The sequence below is a fragment of the Pyrus communis genome, chromosome 3 (assembly GCF_041283825.1).
Source record: "Pyrus communis isolate YQ-2024b chromosome 3, ASM4128382v1, whole genome shotgun sequence".
In the NCBI taxonomy this organism is placed as follows: domain Eukaryota; kingdom Viridiplantae; phylum Streptophyta; class Magnoliopsida; order Rosales; family Rosaceae; genus Pyrus; species Pyrus communis.
The window spans coordinates 23,606,347-23,630,845 of NC_142567.1; the positions used below are offsets into that span (position 1 = coordinate 23,606,347).

Sequence of the window (24,499 nt, forward strand, 5' to 3'; positions counted from 1 at the left end):
AAAAAAAAAATTTCTGAAGCCTCACGCGCCCCCATGTGCCTGGTGCACGGACGGAATCCCTAACGAATTTTTGGATCGGGGTGATGTCATAAATTGTAGGAAAATGTTTAATCAAAACTCTAAAATGCATAAATCTTTAGTCTCAAAATTTTAAAACCTAGGCATGTGCATCAAAACTTGACATTCATTTTGTTGATTAAAAATGTGTGTTCGTGATATTTGAACTTAGCACTTAGTTCAACAAAATAAGTCACATAGTACTATGATCTAGTGGTATTCCTCTTCGCTTAGAAGTGAAAAGTCTTAGATTCGAATCTCGTGAATGGCGAATTCGATAAATTAAACTGCCCGTTGTGCGGCTTAACATAAAAATATCGATGTCCTAAAAAAATAAAATTTCAACAAAATAAAGATAAAATGCCGCTTAAATCAAATAGTCATATTCGTTACACAAAATTTATTAATTAAGTTTTCTAGTAGTTTATCCTAACTTTCGTTGCTTATTCTCTTATTTTTATCCTCTGAAACTAAACTATAATTATTTTTCTAGATCAAGATTATAATTTGTTTTAAGGCAAATCCAACCGACACCATACCTTCTTTTTTTCTTTCTATTTTGTCGTCGACAAAGTAACCAAAAAGGCCTACACATGTACATAAATAATGTGGCTCACAATTCCGTACAAAATTACTCAAGTTTTGGATAACTCCTCCGGTTGCAAAAGTTTGCAAAACACATCCACAACTAGAGGTCGTCTTTTTTCCCTTCATGCAGTACACGTAACTATGCAGCTTCTGCTTTTGCCAAAAGAAGAACAATTACAGAAGAGAAGAAGTTGAAGTCTCCTGCTCATGGACTCTGCTCGAGCTCCTCACCCCCTCTTCCCTTATATCCTCTCTAGCTCAAGGTACGCTTTCTCCGTCTCTCTTTTTTTATTATTCAACAACTGTCGTCCATAAGATCCTCGTTCTCGTTGTTTTTGAGACATCAGTGATGTTTATTTATTTATATTAATTAATTACTACCGCTTATGAGATATGAATTTTGAGTTTTGTCCGACAAAGTGGAGACTGGATGTCACCAGACCAACACTCTCCCGTTGTTTTTGTTAACGTGGGTGATTATGTCGCAGCTTGCATCGATCTCTCGCAGTTCGTCAATGTCTGTTCAGGCAGAGTTGGTTAAATCCGACTTGTTGGGCTATTGGGGTGTCTGAAAGTAGTGTAGGAGCAGCTGGGAATAACCTCTTTGGTGATGCTAATTATTTGAAGGGGAGTGAAAATGGTTCGCTGTTGGGTGGGTTAGATGAGTCAGCTTCGGCAGGACCATTTGGGACGTTGGATGCGGAGATCACACCGGAGACCGTTGATTTCTTTGTTAGTGATGCTGAGGGTGACCCTGATTGCCCATCTGACGGCTACTCTTCCATAGAGCAGGCGCTTAACACATTACGCCAAGGAAAGGTTTGGACTAACTAATCTTGGCTTGTTTGGAATTGTTATTAAACTCACTGAAAACGCTTTTGTTGAAAATGTTTGTGAAACCTTAGTAAAAACACAAGTGAATTTTGGAAAAACATTTAAAATGCTTCCTAAAAGATGCACATAACTACGCTTCTTCTAGAAAGTACCTCAAGTGCTTTTGGAATCCAAATTTTTTTCCTCTAAAAGCGTTTCAGTAATTTTAAAAACAATTCCAACGAGCGTTAATTTATATATACTAGTAACTAATACTTGTGCTACTGATGCACCTCTTAACAATGGTGTATTTTATGTGAACTGCCATTGATTTGTTTTTTCTTTTTCTCTTTTACGTTTAGTTTGTGATTGTTGTAGATGATGAAAATGGGGGAGTTGAAGGAAACCTAGTCATGGCCGCGTCGTTTGCAAACCCGAAAAACGTAGCGTTCATGATCAAGCAGGGGTCTGGGATTGTCTCAGTAGGCATGATGGAGGAGGATCTTGAAAGATTGGAGCTTCCTCTCATGTCACCGGAGACTGAAGATGAAGACTCTTCTGCTCCCACATTCACAATCACAGTGGTAACAATGCTTTAGCATTGCCCCAGAATACTCCTTAGATCTATGCTACTAAGAGTTTTGGGCCATGAAGGAGTTTCGGATGGCATTATTTTTGTGTGACAGTCACACTGTCACGTGATGTTACTAATTTACGTGTTATAATATGAATGAGATGTATCGTAAACATCGAATATCGTATTAGTAAATAAATTTATATGTTATAACATAAATGGGTGGATTCGTTTTGAAGGGCTTACTTTGTGAATGGCGTTCTTTTTTCTTGGTTTTAAAGGATGCAAAAGTTGGAACATCAACCGGAGTCTCAGCTGCAGACAGGGCAAAAACTGTGGCTGCTCTATCATCTAATGATTCTAAACCGAAGGACTTCAGAAGGCCTGGCCATGTGTTTCCCCTCAAGTACCGAAACGGCGGGGTTCTTAGGAGAGCCGGTCACACTGAGGCTTCAGTTGATCTCGTTGTTCTGGCCGGCTTAAGGCCGGTGTCTGTTCTTTCAGCAGTAGTTGATGCCGATGACGGCTCTATGTCCTCTTTATCCAATTTGAGGACATTGTCGTTGGAGCATTCCATTCCAATTGTCTCCATTACTGATTTGATCAGGTAATAATAATCTAATTCAATCGTAACTTTCAGAATTTTGTAGCTCAAGCAGTTAAGAGCGTTTACATTTGAGCGAGATTGAATGTTTGGATCTCTCATCCCACCGCATCGCTTGTATCAATAGAAAAAAAAGGGAGCCTCAACAACAAATGTTACTTATGCTAACAGGTACAGGAGAAAGAGGGAAAAATTAGTTGAAAGAAAAGCCGTTTCGCGTCTACCTACAAAATGGGGTCTATTTCAAGCCTATTGCTATCGGTCGAAGCTAGACGGAACAGAACATGTTGCAGTTGTAAAGGTATAAATTAACCTAACCCTTCTTATTTTCCTGTACAAAAACGAGAAGATGGTTCATTTGGCATGTTACAGCAAACTGCAACATTATTTGTACCGAACTTTGCTGCTAAAGCTAATGGACATCAACAGGGAAGCATTGGAAATGGACAAGATGTGCTAGTAAGAGTGCATTCGGAGTGTTTGACAGGAGATATTTTCGGATCAGCGCGGTGTGACTGTGGAAACCAGTTGGATTTGGCAATGCAGCTAATCGAACAAGCCGGTCGAGGAGTCGTTGTGTACCTCAGAGGTCATGAAGGAAGAGGCATTGGTCTAGGTCACAAACTTCAAGCCTATAATCTGCAGGATCAAGGCCATGACACCGTCCAGGCCAACATAGAACTCGGACTATCTGTTGATTCTCGTGAATATGGGATCGGTGCCCAGGTTAGTTTCACTTATATTATCAGACTATGAATTTCGACCGCACATATAAGAACATTTTTTGGAAATTGCAGACTGTGTGACTTACTATACGATTGTTTGAATAATTGTGGGCAGATATTGAGAGACATAGGTGTCCGAACGATGAGGCTAATGACGAACAACCCGGCAAAGTTCACCGGTCTAAAGGGATACGGGTTGGCCGTGGTCGGGAGGGTTCCGGTTTTGACACCAATCACAGAGGAAAACAAGACCTACTTGGAAACAAAAAGAACGAAGATGGGACATGTTTACGGTTCTGATATTCAAGGACTTTCAGATGGATTGTTCATCAAACCTAATGTAAATGACCAAGGTCTGCCGGAATCAGGAAATACTGAAGGTTCAAATTATACGTAGCTTTCACACATGTACAGATATTTAAGGATTTATTTTTTGTACCACAGAGTAATTCATCGATTTTGTTATTGATTCCACAATCATTTTCTATCTACTTATGGGGATTATTATAACGGAACTAGCCCTTCGTTTAATAGTATTTTTGTCTGAAATGTCGGATAAGATATATGTCAATATTAAATAATATTAATATTAACCATAATAATTAATGAACTTATAGTGATGAACATACATCTTGAAATTTGATTCTTATGACTACTTACAAGAGTGTCATTGATAAGGTGCATAACAAATTGTCCTCGTGGAACAATAGATTGCTTACTTTGAGTTGTAAACTAAGGAATGTTTAGAGTTGATTTTGAAATAACTAAACGTGTTTTATGAAACGTCTCTGCCTTCATTTGATAGAAAAAGTTAAAAGCAATTTTGGGTCACAAAATGATTTCTTTTAGAGAAGTACTTACCTATAGGAAGCACTTAAATTTTAATCAAATTGAACATTTTACTTAACAAAAATACTTTTATCAAAAGTGCTTTTTAGAAAAGCTATAAACGTCCCGTGAGAAAGGCCATATGCTGATGCGGGTGAATAAAATAATTTACATGGGCAGTTATGTAATTTCCTTTACTATATATAATCCCTTCCTCCATTCCAAACCCTACTGGTTCAGCTTCCCGCCCGCAGATTGGCAGGTCTCTCTCTCTCTCTCTCTCTCTCTGCACATACGCGCTTTTGAAAACTGAGAAAGTATTGAAATTTACGTGCTGCTGTTTTTGTGTGTCCTTTTACAATTTCCAGGTGGTGATTTGGGAATACAACCAGGGCTTCTTCGTCGGCATCAATGGCTCCAGCTAAAGGTACTGCCCCTTTATTCTCATTTTCATTTTCAATTTTCCTATGGTACTGTTTGGTTACTGAGAAAATGGAGGAAAATCGAGTTATTGTCTCGAAATCTCGATATATTTTATTTCTCTTGTCATGATTTCTTAGTATTAGTTAGTGAAAAATGAACTCAATTTACCAAATTGTCGTCGCCGGAGAATCTTTTGGGTTCTTGTGTGTCTAAAACCCTAATGCTGAATGCTGCATTTTCTGAGAAACAGTGGATTAGGATTATTCTATGTTTGTGTGCACCCTAATTTCTTAGTTTAACCTTTTATCATTGTGTATGGTTGGCCTGTTATAAGAAAAACTTTATCGTGCTATTTAGTTATGTTAGTTTTAATGGTTGTATTGGACTCCATATGTTACTTCATCAACTGCACACGAATGTATCGGTGATTTAGTGCTTCGTCATCGTATTCAGTTTACACCCACATGTTTCCCTTTTCTATTTACATCTCCGTCGTTAACTGCACTTGAATGTATCGGTGATTTAGTTCTTATGATACCTTTCACACTCGGATGCATGGGTCTCCCTTAGAATTCAAATGTTTAGTCAATTGAATGGCACGTTTGGAGTCTAGTTTCGTTTGAGTTTCATGTGCGGGTGTCGTCAGACTCCAGGGGTATCAAGGGAATTGGAAGACAAAAGTTATAAACTCATAGTCAAGTGGATTTGAACATCTTAGAGTGTGGGTTATAATTATGACTTGTCTGCTAGCATTATTGGTTGATGGTAGCAGAATTTTGGAGTATTTGGAAGAAATAAATTCTATCTATCTAGTTATAAGTCAATGCCTGTTAACGTTAGCTTGTGCTTGCACATTTTCATCGCTTCTACCCGTAGTTATTGACAAGATGTAATTAGCCCTGCAATGGTTTGGGTTTTGTTTAATCAGTAACCATAGGTGATGCAAATTCATTTCCACTCTTAATTGCCATACTCATTGGCCTTTAGTATGTTATTTCCCGTAAGTACCCTTTCGACTTTCCCCTCTCCAATGAGCTACGGGAAAATTTATATGGATAAAATTTTAAATAGCGTCTATCTGACCACTGCATATCTTTTGCAGCTGATGTTTCTAAAAAGGCTGACCCAAAGTCACAAGCTGTGAAGGCTGCAAGGGCTTTGAAATCTGGACCTATTGTTAAGAAAGTTAAGAAGATCAGAACCTCAGTTACATTTCACCGCCCTAGGACATTGAAAAAGGAGAGGAACCCTAAGTACCCTCGTGTTAGTGCTACTCCGAGGAACAAGCTTGATCATTATCAGATATTGAAGTATCCTCTGACCACTGAGTCTGCAATGAAGAAGATTGAAGACAACAACACTTTGGTCTTCATTGTTGACATACGTGCTGACAAAAAGAAAATCAAGGATGCTGTGAAGAAGATGTACGACATTCAGACCAAGAAAGTGAATACCTTGATCAGGTTAGTAAATTGCAATTTCAGTAAAGATTACTGGCTTGTGTTACGTTCTGTGCATCTTCGTTGAATGATCTGATAATCTGAATATCTTTTTTGATCCAGGCCCGATGGTACCAAAAAGGCTTATGTTAGGCTGACCCCTGACTACGATGCTTTGGATGTGGCAAACAAAATCGGTATCATCTAATGTAGTAGTAAAGCTCCATTAAGAGGAAGAGAGTTCTGTGAGTTCGGACTTGGTTTTAGTTTTGAAGTTTTAACAACTTTTGATACCCGATTACCTGTCTCTATCTTTTGTGGTTTTAACTGCAGTTCTGACCTTGTAGGCGTGAAAGTTTAATAGATTTTGGAACATTATTTGATTGAGCAGTCATTTTCATATGCAATGACATTTTACATTTTAAGTAATGGTTAATGCCTAAATGTTTTATGAACTTATGATCCATCCGTTCTTTGTAACTGTGTTCATACAATGATGGTATGGTTGACGGCGTTGCATGGTGAGAATCACCACCGTCTGTAGTTGAAAGTCATGCAATTGTTGATCTACCGTCATGTTTGTAGGGAGGCGGCTAGGTGGGTAGTGAGGCAAAGGTTTCTGGGTTGCTTCAAACTCAAGTTTCATTTGCATCCGATAAAAGAAAGTTTGAAGTCCACTATATTAATGTTGATTGTTGTTTGAATGGGTGGTTCTCTCCGAAGTTTGATAACATAACATGTACGACAATGCTGGAAATATAATATACATGGAGAGCAAATGCTTCAGTTCGGATTCTACATCTTCGACCTTTTGCCGGAAACAGGTTAAGGCAAAGGCTGAGTCGTATCTATGCAAGTCATTGTTTCTCTAATCCTAAACACCATCCCCGGTCTGGATTCTACAGCTTTGTCTTGAGCATCTATGCAATTCATTGTTTCTCTCATCTTTTGGATTGGAAAAAAATCAGTGAGCATATCTTGCTTCATGTCATGAGATCTCCACGATGGCGGATTGCATCTATGACGGCAGATCGCAGCAATTCGAAATTCACCGCCCTTTCTTCAACTTCGTCTTGGCTCAATGTTTCTTCTGGAGTTTGCGTAGGAACAGGAGGATCACGCATCAAATCAGAGACCTGTGATCTGCATATGGGACAGTTTGAGTGAGACACAAACCAAGCGTCTATGCAAGAAATGTGGAATTCATGGGAGCATTTCGGTAGTTCTTTTAGCCATTCCCCGTCGTCGAATTCCCCCAAGCAGATTGCGCAGTCTGTATTGCTCTGGCCGGGGCTCCGTTCTGCAGCCTCAGCTTCATCTTTCTTCTTGAACTGAGTCACGGGAAGAGACCGAGCAATTGAGAAGTCAAGTCCGTTGCGCTGAAACTGCAGCGAGGGATCGTCTGGGTTGAATTCGCTCAGTACACGACTTTGGTTCGGGTTTCTCGATAAGCCCGCGCTCTCAAGTGGTCTACAAAGCAGTCGGAGTATCTTGTAGTAACCGAAGAGGAGGGTGAAGATGCAAATAGGAGCAACATAAGGTATGATCCATGATTTCCAATTTGTATCTTGGGAGCCTGAAGACATGCTTATCTAACCAAAAGTTCTGTAAGTAGAGATTAATTACCAAAATGATTTCCCAAAAGCGCTTTGTATTAAGCTGTATTGCTGATTAAATAGGGGTGATTAGCAAACAAATCAATTTAATTAAAGATTTCAACGATTAAATCAATGATAAAAAAGATGTGGATACCAAAATTATATGAGCTGCTAAATGTGTTTGTGTTGTGGTAGATAATACCAAAGTTGGATTCTGATTTTGTTAAATGACAAACCTCGAAGTGTAGTTTCAAACAAGGGAACTACAGATTAAACAGCACAAAAATTGAAGGTTTGTATACTTTTTGCTCGGGTGTTGAGAGAGAGAGAAAACATGAAGCTATGATAGTTTAGTATTTCTACTCCATACTTCCAAATCGAGGGAAGATTTTCTTTTCACCATTAGTTGATGATAAGCATTACGAGTAAAACTTTGTAGGGCCATCTGAATCACGTTATCCGTAGAGTAGCTCTCACAAAAGCATGAGATTTTCTGTATTTGGCCCCACTTAAGCTCCCACTAATATCATGCAATTTAAGAGCTTGACGTGATTATACTGCTAAAGAACAAATGAAACACTGTCGCATCAGTTGGAATCCGAAATTTTAGAATTTGATTTGGTGCATGTAGTGTTGGACCAATATGATCTTTACTTATTAATTTTCCCTATGCAAATGAACTGGCAAACAGAAGCATCTTGATGTAAAAAAAAACAAGCAAAAAAGGATAAAACTGAAGTTAAATGGCTATGTCATTTAAAATTGAAACCCCCAAAAAACTAAAGTATCCCATTTTTACACCCTCAACCCTCTCAAACTTCAATTTTTTACACAAAAATTTAAGAAGCAAAAGTTCACCAAAATCTCATTGAAGCCTCTGCCGCTTGCCAATCGAAAATTGGTGGTCAATGCCGGAATTCGAAGCCAACATCCTTGCATTGTTCAGGCATGAAACAGAAGCACCACCGTTGTTGAAGTTCAACATGGAAGCCGAACATGTCTGCGAAAACCCTTGAGACATCTCAGGATATGACGCGGAGTTGATTGGCTTATGAACAACATAACTAGTATTTCCCACTGATTTCTGGTTGAAGGTTGCAGCAGCTTCACAGCCTTTGATTGAAACAGATGGGATTTTGAAGGGCTGCAAAGGAGGGGGGTTTCGCCAACGAGGCATTGGCCCGGAAACAAGAAGCGTCTGGAGCAGTGGACCGGCTTCCATCACAGTCTGCAAGAGCTTGCCCTGTTGAGGCAAAATCTTTCCTTTAACAAAATTGTCAATCACTTGAGAAGCCGGGTCAGGTTTGATCATCCCTGAAGAGACTACACCAGCAGATACAATGCCATTATATTCTTGCACCAGAGGCTGCTGCTTCACAAAAGGAATGCAGCCAGATTCAGCCATGTTCATGTTCGAAAACTCAGGTGAAGAAACCGCATCGAATAAGGAGTCCACAGAGGAAGAGGCGTGCGATTTTTGGGGATTGTAGGTTTCAGAGAGGCTGTTGGATTCAGTTATGCTTGAGTTTGCTTTGGTGGGAAGCAAAAGTGTACTTTCATGAGGAAACATGTTGAGGGGGAGTTCCATTGGACTTGAAGGCATGATCTTGTTTATGAGCTTTTGTAGCTGATCCACGGCATCTTGTCTTTCTTTGTATGCAACGTTTAGAAGATTGACTAGTTTCTTCACATTCTCCTCGCGTTTCCGGATTTCATCCGTTGCGCGTGTTTTTACAGATTCTAGCTCAAGGGTTGCGTACAGAAGCTTCTGCTTCAGCTCCTCAGCGCTCTGTCAATTCGAAACAGGATTTGAGAGATGAGTTGCAAAATCCATCAATATAAATAAATTGAAGAACATAAAAAGAACAATTCTGAACATAATAGAAAAGACCAAAAACAATCTCTTCGTGAATAAACTCAAATCATAACACATGAATTAGTAACATCAGACGGTGAGACTGTCACACTCAAAACATTTTCAAGATCAGACAAACCAAAACGAACATCAAAGGCCACAGTTTCAAACAACAACGTGAACACCGAAAACCCCAAAAGTTCTCAACAGGAACATAAAGGAGGAGGATCAAAACAAAATCATGGTATTTCAAAGTTAGGAAGAAAAGTGAAAACCCAAAAAGGGCCCATGCAAATCCCACGTCCAGGTCAACAAATCCTGCATTTCTTTTTGAAATAAGAGAAAAGGGGTGAAAAAAGAGGGGCAAATATATAAGGAATTTCCATTAAAACCTACCCCTGTAACCGAAATCAGAGAACTGGGTCCTATAAACTCCTTGAAGTCATGAAATAATTTACAAAGCTTCCATCAAGATTCAATACTACAAACACATTAGAGCCGAAAGATTCTGCATATTCTGTTCATAACATGTATTAATAGTAAAGGTACGCATTTTTCAATAATTTACATATAACTGTAAGATAGTTTTTATTCACAGAATTCAAGTTGCAGACGTAAATTAAGCCAATTAACCTCGTAAATTAAAATAGTTTATAATTGAATATCGTCTCGTGAACCAAAAAAAAACACAGACAAAATTTTCATTCACAGAATTACAGGACCCTTTACTTTCTAATGAAGCTGCAGGAAAAAAAAAATCATAAGAAAAATAGTCTTGGAAAGTAAAATGTTTAACAGAAACCAGAAATTGTGAAAACTGAAAACTTTAAAAGTTGAATTCCACGCAGATATGGAAGATCCATCACTAACAATTTAATTCACATAAAAGAACTGAAAGATGAACCAGAAGGGCAATGAATGTGAAAATATTGCAGCACAAACTTGAAAAACCACCATAAAAACACAGAATTGAAGCAAAAAAAAAAAAAAAAAAAAAAAAAGCAGCAAACTTTCATTGAACTGCAACACAAACAAGAAGAACCCAACAAAAGATGGCGCTTAGAAGAAAAAATGAGGAGGAACCCACCTCAGGATTAGTAGTCCACAGAGAACCCAGTTCCTCCATTGGAAGATTTTCAACCTCTGGTGAGAAAATGGAAGAAGGGAAGAGAAGGGAGAAGAAAAATGAGAGAATTAGGAGTTAAAGACAATAGTAAGGCTAAATGTGACAAATTTATAGAAGGAGAAAGAGGCAAATGAGACAGCAGAACAGAGAGTGATGGCTTTCTCACAAGGATCCATAAAATGCCCAACCCACCTCAAAGAAAATTAAGAAATATGTCCTTAAATTAAATTAAATTAAATTAATCATTTTTAATTTTTGGAGGTTCCAATTAAATTAAATTTCCTTCAAATATTTCCCATTCTTTAAGGACCCTTGTCTCTTACCCAAAACAAAATAATTTGTTACGTGTAAGAAATTTAGACAAATTTTTTTTAGTGATTTTCACTATCGTTTTTATATATGCACTTGGTTACTTGTTTGAATGCATAAAAAATTTTGCGGTTGCCTAATTGCGAGAATAAGTGCAGAGTGATATATATGAGTATGCTAAGTGTAAGATTCGAAATCTCAATTGTAACAAAAAAAAATTCATTTAATCGACTGAAAACCTAAGAGAAAAAAATGAAATGCAAAAATCTTCATTTATTTCTCTCTCTATCCCAAAATAAATAAAAAATAAAAAAATTCCCTCTCAATTCTCAAATAAATATAGAACCTTCTGATTTGATATATTTTTGTGTCGAGGATTTTACGCGGTTTTGCATTATGTGTAGATGGTGACTTCCCATAAATACCCCTATTTTAAATGAAATTGCCCCCCCGGCGCTCACCTTGTCTGGATGAGACTTGTAATTGTAGAGCGGCGGAGCGCGATGGGTAATGGTATGCCCCTCCATATTGGTTGATAATGGCAAGATTTATTTTAGGATTGGCATTGGCCAATCAACGGTGAGATGTTTGCTGCCCTTTTTCATTAAGGGTGTCGTTATTCAGATACTTATTTTTACTTTTCACATACCACTCTTAATTTCTAACCGTCAAATCGAATAAATTAAAGAAGATCAATAAATAAAAATTAATAAAGATATATAAAATATGAAAAGAGTGTGTGAATAACACTCCCTTTCATTAATTATTAGTTCTAAATTATTTTCAACTTTGGGAAGTTTTTATAAAATATTTATTTTACAATATTCTAAAAAGGAAATTAATAAAAAGTTAATACAAAAAGTTAATTTTTGTAATGTGAAAAGTTGATCCCTAATTTAAAAGTTATTTACTTTTGGGGGGACTCTAGTTTAGAGGCTAATCTACTTCTACATGTTTCAAATAAATTATTTCACTTCTAAGTCGCTTAGAAGTGAGAGATCTTAAGTTCAAATCTCATGGATGACAAATTCGATATCAAATTGGGCTATTCATTGTGTGGCTTAGTCAAACTCTCCCTTGTCTTAGTGTAAAAATATCAATGTGCTAAAAAAAATCAATAAATAAATAAATTATTTCACTGCATTATTGGTTAATTATTTTTCCAAATTACTGCATTATAAGCAGGTTAATATCGCTTCATTTTTATGGGATTAAGAGTTTAATTAAGGCTGATTTTTAGATACGGTCCTTAGAATTTAATTTTAATCTCATTTTGTCGGTGGTAACTTATAATTCACCATTTACTTTCCAAAACTTAAAGTTCATTCCGCTTTGACTCTCTCTTCACCCTGAAACTCAAAAGTCGCCCCCTAAAAAATATGTGAGCCCACCACTTAATAAGACTATGCCACATGTGACAATGAATTTGATTATAATTTTTTACTATGCATTAACATTTACCAATAAAAAATATTAAAATCGAGTTTTATAGAGTAAAATGACGAAAATGACGAAATTAACATAAAATAGTATAATTTTCACTATGCATTAATATCCTACGAATTTTGAGTTTTATAGAGTAAAATGACTATTTTTGAGTTTCAGGGAGCAAAATGGGATCCAAAATTGAGTTTTAGGGCAAAGTGGAGTGGCGTAGCTAAAAATAAGTCTTAATTAATTAAGTGAATCCTTCAAGATTAGTTGCTGATATTATGAGTTTAAGTGAATATCCACCAAGATTAGAGGGTGAGATTATGAGTTTATGCGGATCCCATCAAGATTGAGGGTTAAAAGTATGTTCGTATGTCATATGAAGTTGCAACATGAAAAACTATTAAGATTTTGAAAAATAATATTCTATGAAATTAACATTAGTTTGTAGTTTAGTGCTATTGTATAAAAAAATTATTTACCAAAAATAGTCTAAAATTCAGGGGCAATCGTATTTGTCTTCGAAGCCCCATTACAATAGAAATCAACTAAATCAAACATCCGCTAGCAAGAAATTTGGTAATGGCATCAAAAAGAAAATTTCTTTCCCTGTAAATATATCTCTAAAAATTTCATTTTGCGTCGATCAGATAAGATCCAACTATATGCCAAAACTACCTCATAATTGTTTAATACAATCATACATTACACCAAAAAGTGCAGAAATAGTTTACGTTATTGTTTGGACTCAAATTTACACCATCGGTCCGTGCAATCAAGGCCGTTAATTGAGCATAACTCTCAACCGCCGGATGGACGAGTGAAGATAATTTTGTTATTATTAAAGGATAATATTATGGTTTTATCATAATAATTATCTTTTAATGGGATTCGTCTTGATATTTTCTTACACAACAAGATAAATGGGATGCAAACGATATCTCCAACTTCGAGACTCCTGCGGCAAGGTATTTAATCAGATGGTTTTGAAGTAGTAAGGATGATGAAGAGTGTCGTCGAAAGGAATATTCGTTAACTTTTCTATTTAGTTAAACAACAATTTTCATCAAAATTAAATGTTTGTCAGATAAGAGAACAAGGGGATATATGTCACATCCCGGCTCAGGGCGGGACCACTTCCCGGGCCCGCTCCACCACCATAGCACGATATTGTCCGCTTTGGGCCCCGACCACGCCCTCACTGTTTTGTTTTTGGGAACTCACGAGTAACTTCCCAGTGGGTCACCCATCATGGGATTGCTCAAGCCCCCTTCTCGCTTAACTTCGGAGTTTCTATGGAACCCGAAGCCAGTGAGCTCCCAAAAGGCCTCGTGCTAGGTAGATATGGGAATATACATATAAGGATCACTCCCCTGGGCGATGTGGGATGTCACAATCCACCCCTTTTAGGGGCCCGACGTCCTCGTCGGCACACACGCGACCAGGGTTAGGTTCTGATACCAAATTGTCACATCCCGGCCTGGGGCGGGACCACTTCCCGGGCCCGCTCCACCACCATAACACAATATTGTCCGCTTTGGGCCCCGACCACGCCCTCACGGTTTTGTTTTTGGGAACTCATGAGCAACTTCCCAGTGGGTCACCCATCATGGGATTGCTCAAGCCCCCTTCTCGCTTAACTTCGGAGTTCCTATGGAACCCGAAGCCAGTGAGCTCCCAAAAGGCCTCGTGCTAGGTAGATATGAGAATATACATATAAGGATCACTCCCCTGGGCGATGTGGGATGTCACAATATAGATGAGATTGAATAGGTGTTTGACTAATGTCGTGCAAGAGTTGGATTACAGTGACATATTGCAATTCACATTGCATGCGTGGTTGCACTTGAACAGATGTCATGGAAAAAGAACGCTTTATAGTTGCATTGGGTCTTAATGGGATAAAGCAAGGCATTGATGGGAGTTCTGATTATGATGTGATAAGACTAGAAGCCTAGATAGGTTTTTGCTTTGTTTGAAAAGCCACGGATAACAATATGAAGGATAGGCCTCTGACATAGATCAATTTTTGCTCTGCGAGTTTAAGTTGCAGCTGGACTCTACAATATTATTAGATCTTACCAAGCAGAAAATATGAATACTATAAATACAAGGTGCACTGTAACAGAAAGACTTTCTCCAATTCAACACACAAAACTGCCCTGCGCAAACTTTCGCTTTACGCGAAACCTCTCAACAACCTTAAGATTTTTATTTTCATTTTTCTGCCAACACATCTTCAGTTTGGATAAACATCACTGTTGCCGTAAAATCAGCCAACCATGAAGCACCTTCAGTTTGGATAAACAGCACTAAGTCGAGGCCGACTGGTTATCTATCCAAGTCTCGATCGAGAAGGATTTTCGAATCCTTATTGGCAGAGGTCATCTCATTAGCCTTCTCAGCGAAGTGAGGTGATACAGGTTACTACAATCGGCACATTGAAAGCCAAATTTGATATTGAACTTCGCAGAACTAGCAGCCTTGTCCTTAGGCTCTAAACCCGAAGGCCGAGGTATGTTCCTTCCTCGGCCGCAGTCGCAAGATCAAGAATTCAGCAGCGCCCAACGCAAAATCAACATATTTTACTCCCCGGCTGAACTCGACCGACGAGTTGGCACACCCCGCACACAACCGAATGACGTAGTTAGCTTATTAATTATTCTCCCTGCGCGCCACGTAGTCTTGGTAGTTTTTAGGGTCAATAGTTATATGTTGCATATGGTCCAATATCTTATTGGATAAGGTATTTGGTTCCACTCATGCGTCCAAGGTTCAAAATTCCCCTATTATCTAAAGTATTGTAATTATTTTGAACCATCTCCCTTTTTTAATAATAATAATAATATTTTTTTAAAAAGATAGTTTAAGTTCCATGTAACTAAGGACAATCGTATTGACAAGAAGTAGAGGGAGTAGGATTCTCTCATCTCCTAATCTCCCTCCCCATCTATCCCCTCCTTACGCTTAAGCCACATCAACAATCTTGTTGTTATTTTTTTATTTTTTTTATAGAGAAAGAAAGACAAAGAGGAAAATGTGAGAGTGAAGAAGTTGAGGCTCCACCATAAAACCAGTTAACAATACGAGGATTAGCCCAACTACTTATAAGCACATGCAATGTCCCTCATTTCATCAATTTGTGATTCATTCTCAACATGTCCTCTCACGTGTAACAAGTTTTCAAGCCTAACACGTAGACAACACAACTCGGGTGACGTGGAGCACGTGTAACCACTGGGCTTCACACGTGGGACAACTTGCTTTGATACCGTGAAGAAAGTTAAGGTTCCACACCATAAAACCAATTTGCAATATAGAGAGTAGCCCAACTACATATAAGGACATGCAAAATCACTTTTCTCATTAATGTGAAATTCATTCTCAATAGAAACTAGAGATAGAGAGAGAAAATGAGGAGATTAGCATGAGGGAGAAACCTACTCTGAAGTAGAGATACCTCGAATATCAAATTTTCACTCGTAAAATATAACTACTCGTTTAAAACTTTGGCTTTTAGTTTAGATAATTATTATATTGTGAAGGATGGACCCAATTGCTAAGATTATCTTAACTTCTAGGGTTGTACTAGATCTCCTTGTGAACTGCCTGAGGAAACTGAAATCAACAACGTAACGGTTGATGTAGTATGCTTCTTGATCCAATTCTACAATGCAACTTCTACCATACTTGTACGAATTTAGTGCCTAAACCCCATGAAGCCTTAAGTTTTAGGTTCGCCATTACCAATATGAAGAGATTCAATATATTATTGTTTGGGCCCAAAATAATATTATTGAGCCGAGCTTAAGTTTATGTTCAACCCAAGGATCTTTCAAAAATGCTATGGGCCGTCCAGTGGTTATAAGCCGTCCAATTAGGTCAGTCGAGTCCTATTGCAAAAAGGATTGATCTAAATAAGAGCGAATAAGTCGAGTCATGATACAACAAGGGGATTTCAGAGTTGAAGACGTTGAGAGGACGTGAGTGAACCTAGATCATTATGGAGCTTAGTTCAGAAACCTATTTGAACTCGGGTTGGCCGAATCCTAATCAGATTTGGCTTGGGAGTTTTATTCCGAATACAACTCTGGTTCAGCCAGGAGTAGGTCCGCTGCTATATATAAAGAGAGGGGAATGCATTATTGAAGCCCCTCCAATTCAACACACAAACTGCCCTACGCAAACTCTCGCTCAACGCAGAACCTCTCAACAACCTTGAGATTTTTATTTTCCTTTTTTGCCGACACATCTTCAATTTGGATAAACAGCACTGTGAAGGCAACCGATGAACATCTTTAGTTTGGATAAACATCACTGTTGCGGTAGAATCAGCCGACCAATGAGCACCTTTAGTTTGGATAAACAGCATTGCGTCGAGCCGACTGGTTATCTATCCAAGTCTCGGCCAAGAAGGATTTTCAAATCCTTATTGGCAAAAGTCATTTCATTGACCTTCTTGACGAAGTGAGGTGTTACAAGTTATTACATTGGCACATTGAAAGCCGAATTTGATATTGAACTTCGCAGAACTAGCAGCCTTGTCTTCAGGCTCTAGAATCCGAAGGCCAAGACGTGTTCCTTCCTCGGCCACAGTCGCAGGATCAAGAAGTCAACAGTGCGCACAACGCAACACCAACACATTTTACTCCTCGGCCGACGAGTTGGCACGCCCCGCACATAACCGAATGACGTAGTTAGCTTATTAATTACTCGGCCTGCGCACCACGTAAACTTGGTAGTTTTTAAGGTCAACAATTATATATATGGAAGAGATTTAATAGGTAATCACTATTGAGTTTTTATATCGTAAGTGTTTCTTAGGCTTTATCATTCATTTCATTTAAACACACAAAATTCTAAAATACTTACCAGGATTAGTTATTCATGCATGTATGAACGAATCTTTTGTACTTTAAATTGTGAATATTTGAGGTTATAAAATTGTGCGGACATGGGCAACTGAATTTAAGTCATCAATTGGTACATATCATGATGTAAAATTCATATTTTTTTTAATAATGTACCCATCAATTAATACGAAACTTACATCAATCAGCGGGTGTCAGTAGTTTGATTTGAAGTAATAAAACCCTTTACATGTTAATATTAGAATCTTAATTAGTTGCATTTCCATTTGGCAATGGGGTGCATCCAGATATACAGCAGATTAGGTGGCAGAAAGGTTCACATAGATAGCCAAGGATTGTATTATTTATAGAATTAATAATGAATTAGAGAAACATTAAAGAAATTCTTTTAAAGTGAGACTCTTTATAGACTTTTTGATACCTTATAATTTATTAATTTTCATGTCAACATTATAAAATATTGTGCTAAAAATATGAGATTGCATAGAGTCCATGAAAAGTCTCACTTTTAAAAAAGTCTCCTTAACATTTCTCATTGAATTTAAGAACGAGAGAAATGCGAAGGGGACTATATCAAATTGAGACTCTCATTGAACTCCCTGTCACCTTACAATTTAATATTAATTTTCGTACCAACATTATAAAATATTGTATAAAAAATATGAAGTGTCAACAAGTCTATAAAAAGTTTTACTTTTGTGAGTCTTTTTTAACATTTCTCAACAACAAAACCAACCTGATAAACCTCTTTCTGACAGAGACAAAAGGCACAATGCATGGATAATTTCTTCAGGAATCCATTGAAAAGACCAGAATATTTCTTTCTTTATACCTGACAAACGGTTTCGGCACTCTTTCACAATTTTTTATCAAACACAATAACATCACCCTTGAGACACAAAACCTCCTTGAACTTCAATCTCAGTCACCGACTTGATTAATATTGATTATACCATTATTCCTTAATTCATTGAGATTAAGAAAATAAGTATGCTTGTACCATACAACTAGACAGTGAGAAATGTTTTGATGTTCCCACAATGTTTTTCTAATTGTTGGATTAGTTTACTTAATCTTGTACTTAATGTTGGCGGTTCTTTTTACGACTTGGAAGAGGACAAAAATTTTGCTAAATTTAAAAATGTTTTGGTTTAGGACAAAAGCTGCTGAATTAGAAACATATGCTTCTCATTGATGCAATGTATCTACTTTGCTTATACGTGTGTTAAGTGAGTGTTTAGTATTTGTTTTTGTTCTTTAATCTTCGCTTTATGGTTTGGGCACCTTCACTAGTTGACTCTTTATTTTTATATTGTTATTAAGATTTGTGTTGTTCATCGATGAAAGTTTTGATGTGTGCGACTTATCTATTAGCCGTTCACATTTAATGATAAACGTAAATACAACACGATACATTTTTGTGTTGAGTTTAATACTTGATTATAACTTGTCAATTAGGATATCGTACCTCTTTTATATGTGAATAAACTAACTGCGTTGTCAAATATGACTAGCTAAATGTTGAGATGTTAATCAAAATGAAGGTCTAAGTTTCGTCGATATTTGAGAGAAACATATCAGCAGATCCACTGTTAATCGTGCTAATGTTCTTCTCGACTTATATTTTGATGTTTGTATGGTAGGTATGAAGATACATTTTATCACAAAATGTCTTAGTATAATTAGAACTAGAACCACTCAATATAAGTCATCTTTAATTTTGTCAAATTTCCGATGTTGGATTTTAGATCTCTTCAACGATGAATTTGGGTGGATTTAAAATGTTTGAGCTGCTAGGGTAACAATAATGCAGATGGGTCAATATTGAGTGTAACTTCTGCATGAATAGTTTTGGCCATGGTAGTTTTTAAATGAAGCAAATATTATATGTAGTAATATGAAACTGTGGAGGATGCCTCGTAGTGACATATGTAAGGAGTATATGTTGCTATAATTGTGACTAAATTAAGTAGGAGGTGAAGTTTTTGTTCCCAAAAAAAAAAAAAAAAAAAAAAAAAAAAAGTACTAGGAGATGAAATTCATATATATGGGCTAGTGACAGTTTGTTGGAGCTTGACCAATCGTACTTACAATGGTTGAGCTTCTTGTTATACAATTAGAGTTTTAACTTTTATTTAAGTAAATATTGTGTGTGTTAATATAAGTACGTGCAAACCTATTAAATATATATGTAAATATGTAAAATTGATCAAAGAAATGAAAGAAACCAAACATTATTTTTAGGAAAAATCATTTTTAAAAGTTTTGCGTTGAACACATAACACTTTAACAATTAAGAAAATAAAAACAAATATAATCATTGGCGGAGTCAGTACGGTGTCATTGGTTGTCTATGTCCCTAACTTCAAAAACCTATATGTATATTTGTATGTGTATTGTAGTTGACCCTATAAATAGTTAGGGCAAACTAAGTTACAATTTCCTCCTCCTCCTTCTTCTTTTATTTTTTTATCATCCATATATATCTTTCTGTTCTCTCTTCTTGTGTGAGACTTTATTGTGCGCACCAAATGCTCAATGAAATACCTCAGTCGACAAGCCTTAGCAGTCTTCAACATTACTGTACAGTTTCTTCTAGCCATCTTTGACAAGCTTGTACACCTCATAGTAGTTGTTAACATATGTTGGCATAAGCCTTCAACATATGTTGGCAAGAATCGACATTTTCTGATCAGGTGTTAAACAAAATGGTTCACTAAAATTTCTTTAGTTGACATCATGACTCCATTATTTGAAAATCATAGCTCAACTGTATATAATCCACTAATGTCCATAGATATGTATAGCATCCTGGTTTTGGAGAGAATGCATGCATGTCGAATTGTTGATGGAGAATGATACAAAGCTATGGGCTATGGTCCTATTTATTAACTTTGAAGAATGGTCCTATAAAGTTGAGACCACCTCCCCCTTTTACCTCCTAACTGTTAACGACTTTACCTGTCGACCAAATCATGTTCTTGCTTAGGAAAATAAAAAAATATATAGAAGAAAACATTTCCGTTACTCATTTGTTTATTGGGGAATAAGAAATCACCATTACCCTTTATCTTCATAATTAGAAGGTATCATTGCCACTCATGTGAGAATCTTTTTTCCTTCTGATAACTTTTACAAGTAATCTTTTAATTCGCATGTCATATTATAACGTAGTATTATGAATTTATTTATTATATATTATTTTTATCTATTCATAATTTACTTTAAGTGTAGCTAGGTTAACTGAATCTTCAATTAGCGTCTCCCCCTTTAACAAGTTTCTACTCATAATTATACTAGAATATTACTTGAGCAAAAGAATATATTAATTGTTAATTTTGCACATGCTAACTTTGTCATTTACTCGTAGTGTACGTTATAAATTAGTAACAAACGATACAGAGTATGACGATCATGCTGAGAACTTTTCTCCACTTTTTTGGTGCCTTATCCACCGAATCATATAAATCATAATTAGATAAATGCAATTAAGTGCTTATGTTTAAACTTAATTAATTAAGACGGTCCTTATCATAAGCAATGCTGCAGTAAGCCGATATGATTGTCGTGTAGTGCAGCTGCACATGGCAGTTAGGTACGATTCATGTGAGGACCATCGCGAAAAATTTTTAGGAGTGCCGGGTACACCAAAAATTTTTGGTGTACCCTCACTCATAAAAATTTGATTTTATTTTTTTATTGAAAAATAAGTGAGGTAGGGTCCACCATTATGAGTGAGGGTACACCAAAAATTTTTGGTGTACCCGGCACTCTGAAAAATTCCTCGACCATCGCGTCACGACACGTACGTATAACATCCAGAGCCCGAAAACCAGAACCTGGAAGTCGCACACGTGGCACGAGACAATTGGAATTATTCACCGTGCGGCGTGGCACATGCGAATGCGCGTCTGTCGCTGCATGGGAGTGGTCCCAGTGCGGAGTCAACACGTCGGCACAAGCGTTCTGGTGAAGAAATTGAACAGAAACAAAGACCTGCGCAACAGTAAACAATGACTCAGTGACTCAGTGAATCGTCGTGGTCGAGTCGGTGCTCCCTTGAGAACGAAGGAAAGCAGTCTACAGACGGCAATGCATTTAGATAGGCCCGTTGTGAGAGCCAGAAATAGATTTGTCTCTGGAAAAGGATCTTCTTCTGAGCTCAAGATAGAGATTTTCCTGACCAGCTCATCTAGGCTGTTCAAATTTAATCTAACGGCTCCAAACATGAGGATCCTCTAAAAGTTATAATAATTGCAACCGTTGGATTAAATTTGAACGGCCCAGATGAGCTAGTCAGGAGGATCCCCATCCTGAGCTCAGAAGAGGATCCTCTTCCTTTATCTCTAACGATTATGCAGTTCCTCAAATTTCCATCTTCGTTTAGGGTTTAAGTCTTTCGACCAAAAAGAGAGAGAAAAATTAGGGTTGACAGACTCAATGTCAAAACATACATAAAGGGTTTAAGTCTTTCGATTGAAAAGAGAGAGAAAAATTAGGGTTGAAAGACTTAATGTCAAAACATACTTAGTCATTTGCTAACGTATAACCCTGTTTACATCTATATTGAAACCAATGACGGAGCTAGTTTCCGTTTTTTAAAATGAGCTAAAAGCAAGGTTGCCCGTAATTTTGAATGAAATCAACTAAACAGAAAGTCGAACGGTGTAATTTTGAGTATAATCATGATATATACCTACAATAGGAAGCATAGGCAAGTTATTCGAATTCAAAAGGGAAAATGCTCTTTTACGATGGTACTCCACGTTTTCTTACTTGAACGTACGATGTAGATTGACTTAGTAGACGATTTGGCACAGATCTTGTGGATAATGTATTTTCCTAATGCAGTTTTTAAGTGATCATACGTATACTTCACTTGGTACTCTTGTATGTTGAAGAATATTTCAACATTCTAGTGTATGTACAGACCAAAACACAATCTAAATCTTGTGCTTCACTCCAATGCTTGCCAAAATTGTTTATTGGGCCTTTGTCGGCGGCTTCTCTAGATCTCTATCTTAATTTAGTGACTTAGTCTCCTAGTTACAGAGTTCTTGTGAATGCTGACTTAGTCTCCCGCTTACAGTTTTCTTGTGAGAATGCTAGCTAGGCTGAATCTATATCTTCCAACGCCCATATTTACAAAAGAAAAGGAAAAGAATAGGTATGCCCTCAACAACCAATACCATGTTCTCTTATGGGAGCTTCATGTTCACATGAATCATATTGTTCTTATTCACCTCTTGACTTTTTGTGCTTCATACATCGACTTTTAATTTAAGCATAGGTGTTTATAACATTGTGTAACAAGTAATAAACCTAAATAGGCCACATTTACTTTTTGTGCTTCATACATCGATCGACTTTTAATTTAAGCATAGGTGTTTATAACATTGTGTAACAAGTAATAAACCTAAATAGGCCACATTTATGAATCCCATGGTATATCCATCTGTACAAGTAGGTCTCATTTCAGTTCATAACTATATATTGTAGTTTATGTAACATTAATCAAGTAATTGCATGTCATCCTATTTTAAACAACATGTTTTCCGATGCTTGATATTATATTTTTAATAATGCTTGCATGTGTTAATGTTGTAATTAAGTAGTCGTTTCTTCTTATTTACGAATCACTGTCAAACATACAAACAAAATTAACTCGCTTCAAACACAAAAGAAAAGTTTGAGATGATTTACTTGTAAGGACTAAGGAGTTAACTACATTCTTCACCAACGGGTCAAGATTTTGCTCCCAATGGAGCAGTCTCTATTGAAGATGCTTTGTCATGATATTGATGATAATTACGACCAAAATGGACCATTAAGCCAACATTATTGGTTGCTACTAGTAATTAACTGTGATGTCATGCAAAATAACTATAAAAGATGCCTAGCAATTATATCAATAACCTGCATTACATATTTATATGATTTGAGTATGTTACCTTTATATGGTACCAAATAGAGCCATCATGTCCGACCCTTGTCTGCCATTTATGATATGGTTATATGTGGTGGGTGATCAACTTGTCAATTTTCTCTTTTATAAGGTTGGTTAGTTAAACATTAATAAACTGCACTTAATCATGAGATTAATTACATTTAGTTAAGCCTTCATTGGATGCTCTTAGTTAGATTTCTAACTATATATAAGCCAATAGGTTCTGCCCTAAAAAAGTGCTTTCCCAATTTCAGCTAGGGTTTGACCAAATTGTACTAATCGGTTGGTGGTGTTTTGATGTTTTGTTTGACTGCATGGAGTGCATGCAAGAAAGGATGTGTCCATCCATGCTTTTTGTCTAGCTTTTTAGAGAAAAAAAGCTTGTCCAGAGTGTGAAGAGAGAACTCAGCTTCCTGCTTTTTAATTTCTACTGTTAGGAAAAGCACATTTCATAAAGATGAACGTTGTCGTCTTTATTAATGTCGTGGGAGGGGAGGGAGGCTAAGTTGGTGCATGTCTGCATGAGTAGGTGTATGACGGAAAGAGAGAAAAGGAAACTTATATAACCTTGTCATTGTCTCTCATTTTCAAGTATGTATGACTCAAGTGTGAATTATAAGTTAAGTGGTAGGGGGCTAGCTAGGGTTGGCATTGTGAAAAATGAACATAACTTCTAGAAAAAAATTTTGATTTAGCAACATATCATAGCTATTTGATATTATGACACAAAACACATATAACACAACATAAAAACCAACTAGCTAGCCTTTAATCCAGCATGGTAATTGTCTTCACTTAGTTGAAAGATATTTCATATTCCAACTGACGTAGACGAGGAGATCGTTACCTAATTTAGAATAACTTCTTTCGTAACGTAATCTTGTTGTAGGTGAGGCATTCTAATTAACAAAATTTTTGCAGTGATCATAAAATAGTAAAGGGCACCTTTTGGTATTAAAGGGGTATGAGGAGAGCAATACATGATAAGCATATCATGCTTATGGTATGATTTGAGCCATTTGGGCTGAGTCGATCACTCTTATCAGTTCTCATGGCCTTAAACTAAGCTACAGAGTAACAATTGAATCCTTACTAAACCCAACAGCCAAACCCAATTAAATATTAACAACAATGACATTTGTAACAAGATTATTGGCAGTACGGTTGTGTGGACTTGGGCCTTGGTTGCTCTCGTTCTTCCGATTTGGGGTGATAGGCCTATGAGTATCTGCTCCTGTAAGTTTGTAACATGTTATTTGAGTCTTTCAACTACTTGTAAGTTATTTGGTTCGTAGTGTTCATAGTGGGCCA

General features: G+C 36.9%; 4 protein-coding genes across 4 annotated transcripts; 2 read left to right on the plus strand and 2 right to left on the minus strand.

The window, feature by feature from the left end:
• Positions 1-650: 650 nt before the first annotated feature.
• RIBA3 (monofunctional riboflavin biosynthesis protein RIBA 3) lies at positions 651-3,871 on the plus strand. Its single transcript, XM_068455945.2, has 7 exons — positions 651-908; positions 1,134-1,464; positions 1,821-2,042; positions 2,314-2,639; positions 2,808-2,937; positions 3,066-3,362; positions 3,477-3,871. Exons 1-7 carry the CDS (start codon positions 853-855, stop codon positions 3,756-3,758), a joined length of 1,644 nt encoding a protein of 547 aa, XP_068312046.2. The 5' UTR covers positions 651-852; the 3' UTR covers positions 3,759-3,871.
• A 458-nt stretch (positions 3,872-4,329) lies between these two features.
• On the plus strand, positions 4,330-6,480 carry LOC137716281 (large ribosomal subunit protein uL23y). Its single transcript, XM_068455708.2, has 4 exons — positions 4,330-4,451; positions 4,558-4,616; positions 5,715-6,075; positions 6,175-6,480. The coding sequence occupies exons 2-4, from the start codon at positions 4,601-4,603 to the stop codon at positions 6,257-6,259; spliced, it is 462 nt and encodes a 153-aa protein (XP_068311809.1). The 5' UTR covers positions 4,330-4,451; positions 4,558-4,600; the 3' UTR covers positions 6,260-6,480.
• Positions 6,481-7,034: 554 nt separating this feature from the next.
• On the minus strand, positions 7,035-7,637 carry LOC137714280 (RING-H2 finger protein ATL66-like). Its single transcript, XM_068453525.2, has one exon. It carries the CDS (start codon positions 7,635-7,637, stop codon positions 7,035-7,037), a length of 603 nt encoding a protein of 200 aa, XP_068309626.2.
• A 746-nt stretch (positions 7,638-8,383) lies between these two features.
• On the minus strand, positions 8,384-10,741 carry LOC137716279 (uncharacterized). The gene is made up of 2 exons (XM_068455707.2): positions 10,592-10,741; positions 8,384-9,438 (listed from the first exon to the last, which is right to left on the minus strand). The coding sequence occupies exons 1-2, from the start codon at positions 10,628-10,630 to the stop codon at positions 8,515-8,517; spliced, it is 963 nt and encodes a 320-aa protein (XP_068311808.2). The 5' UTR covers positions 10,631-10,741; the 3' UTR covers positions 8,384-8,514.
• Between the last annotated feature and the right edge of the window lie 13,758 nt (positions 10,742-24,499).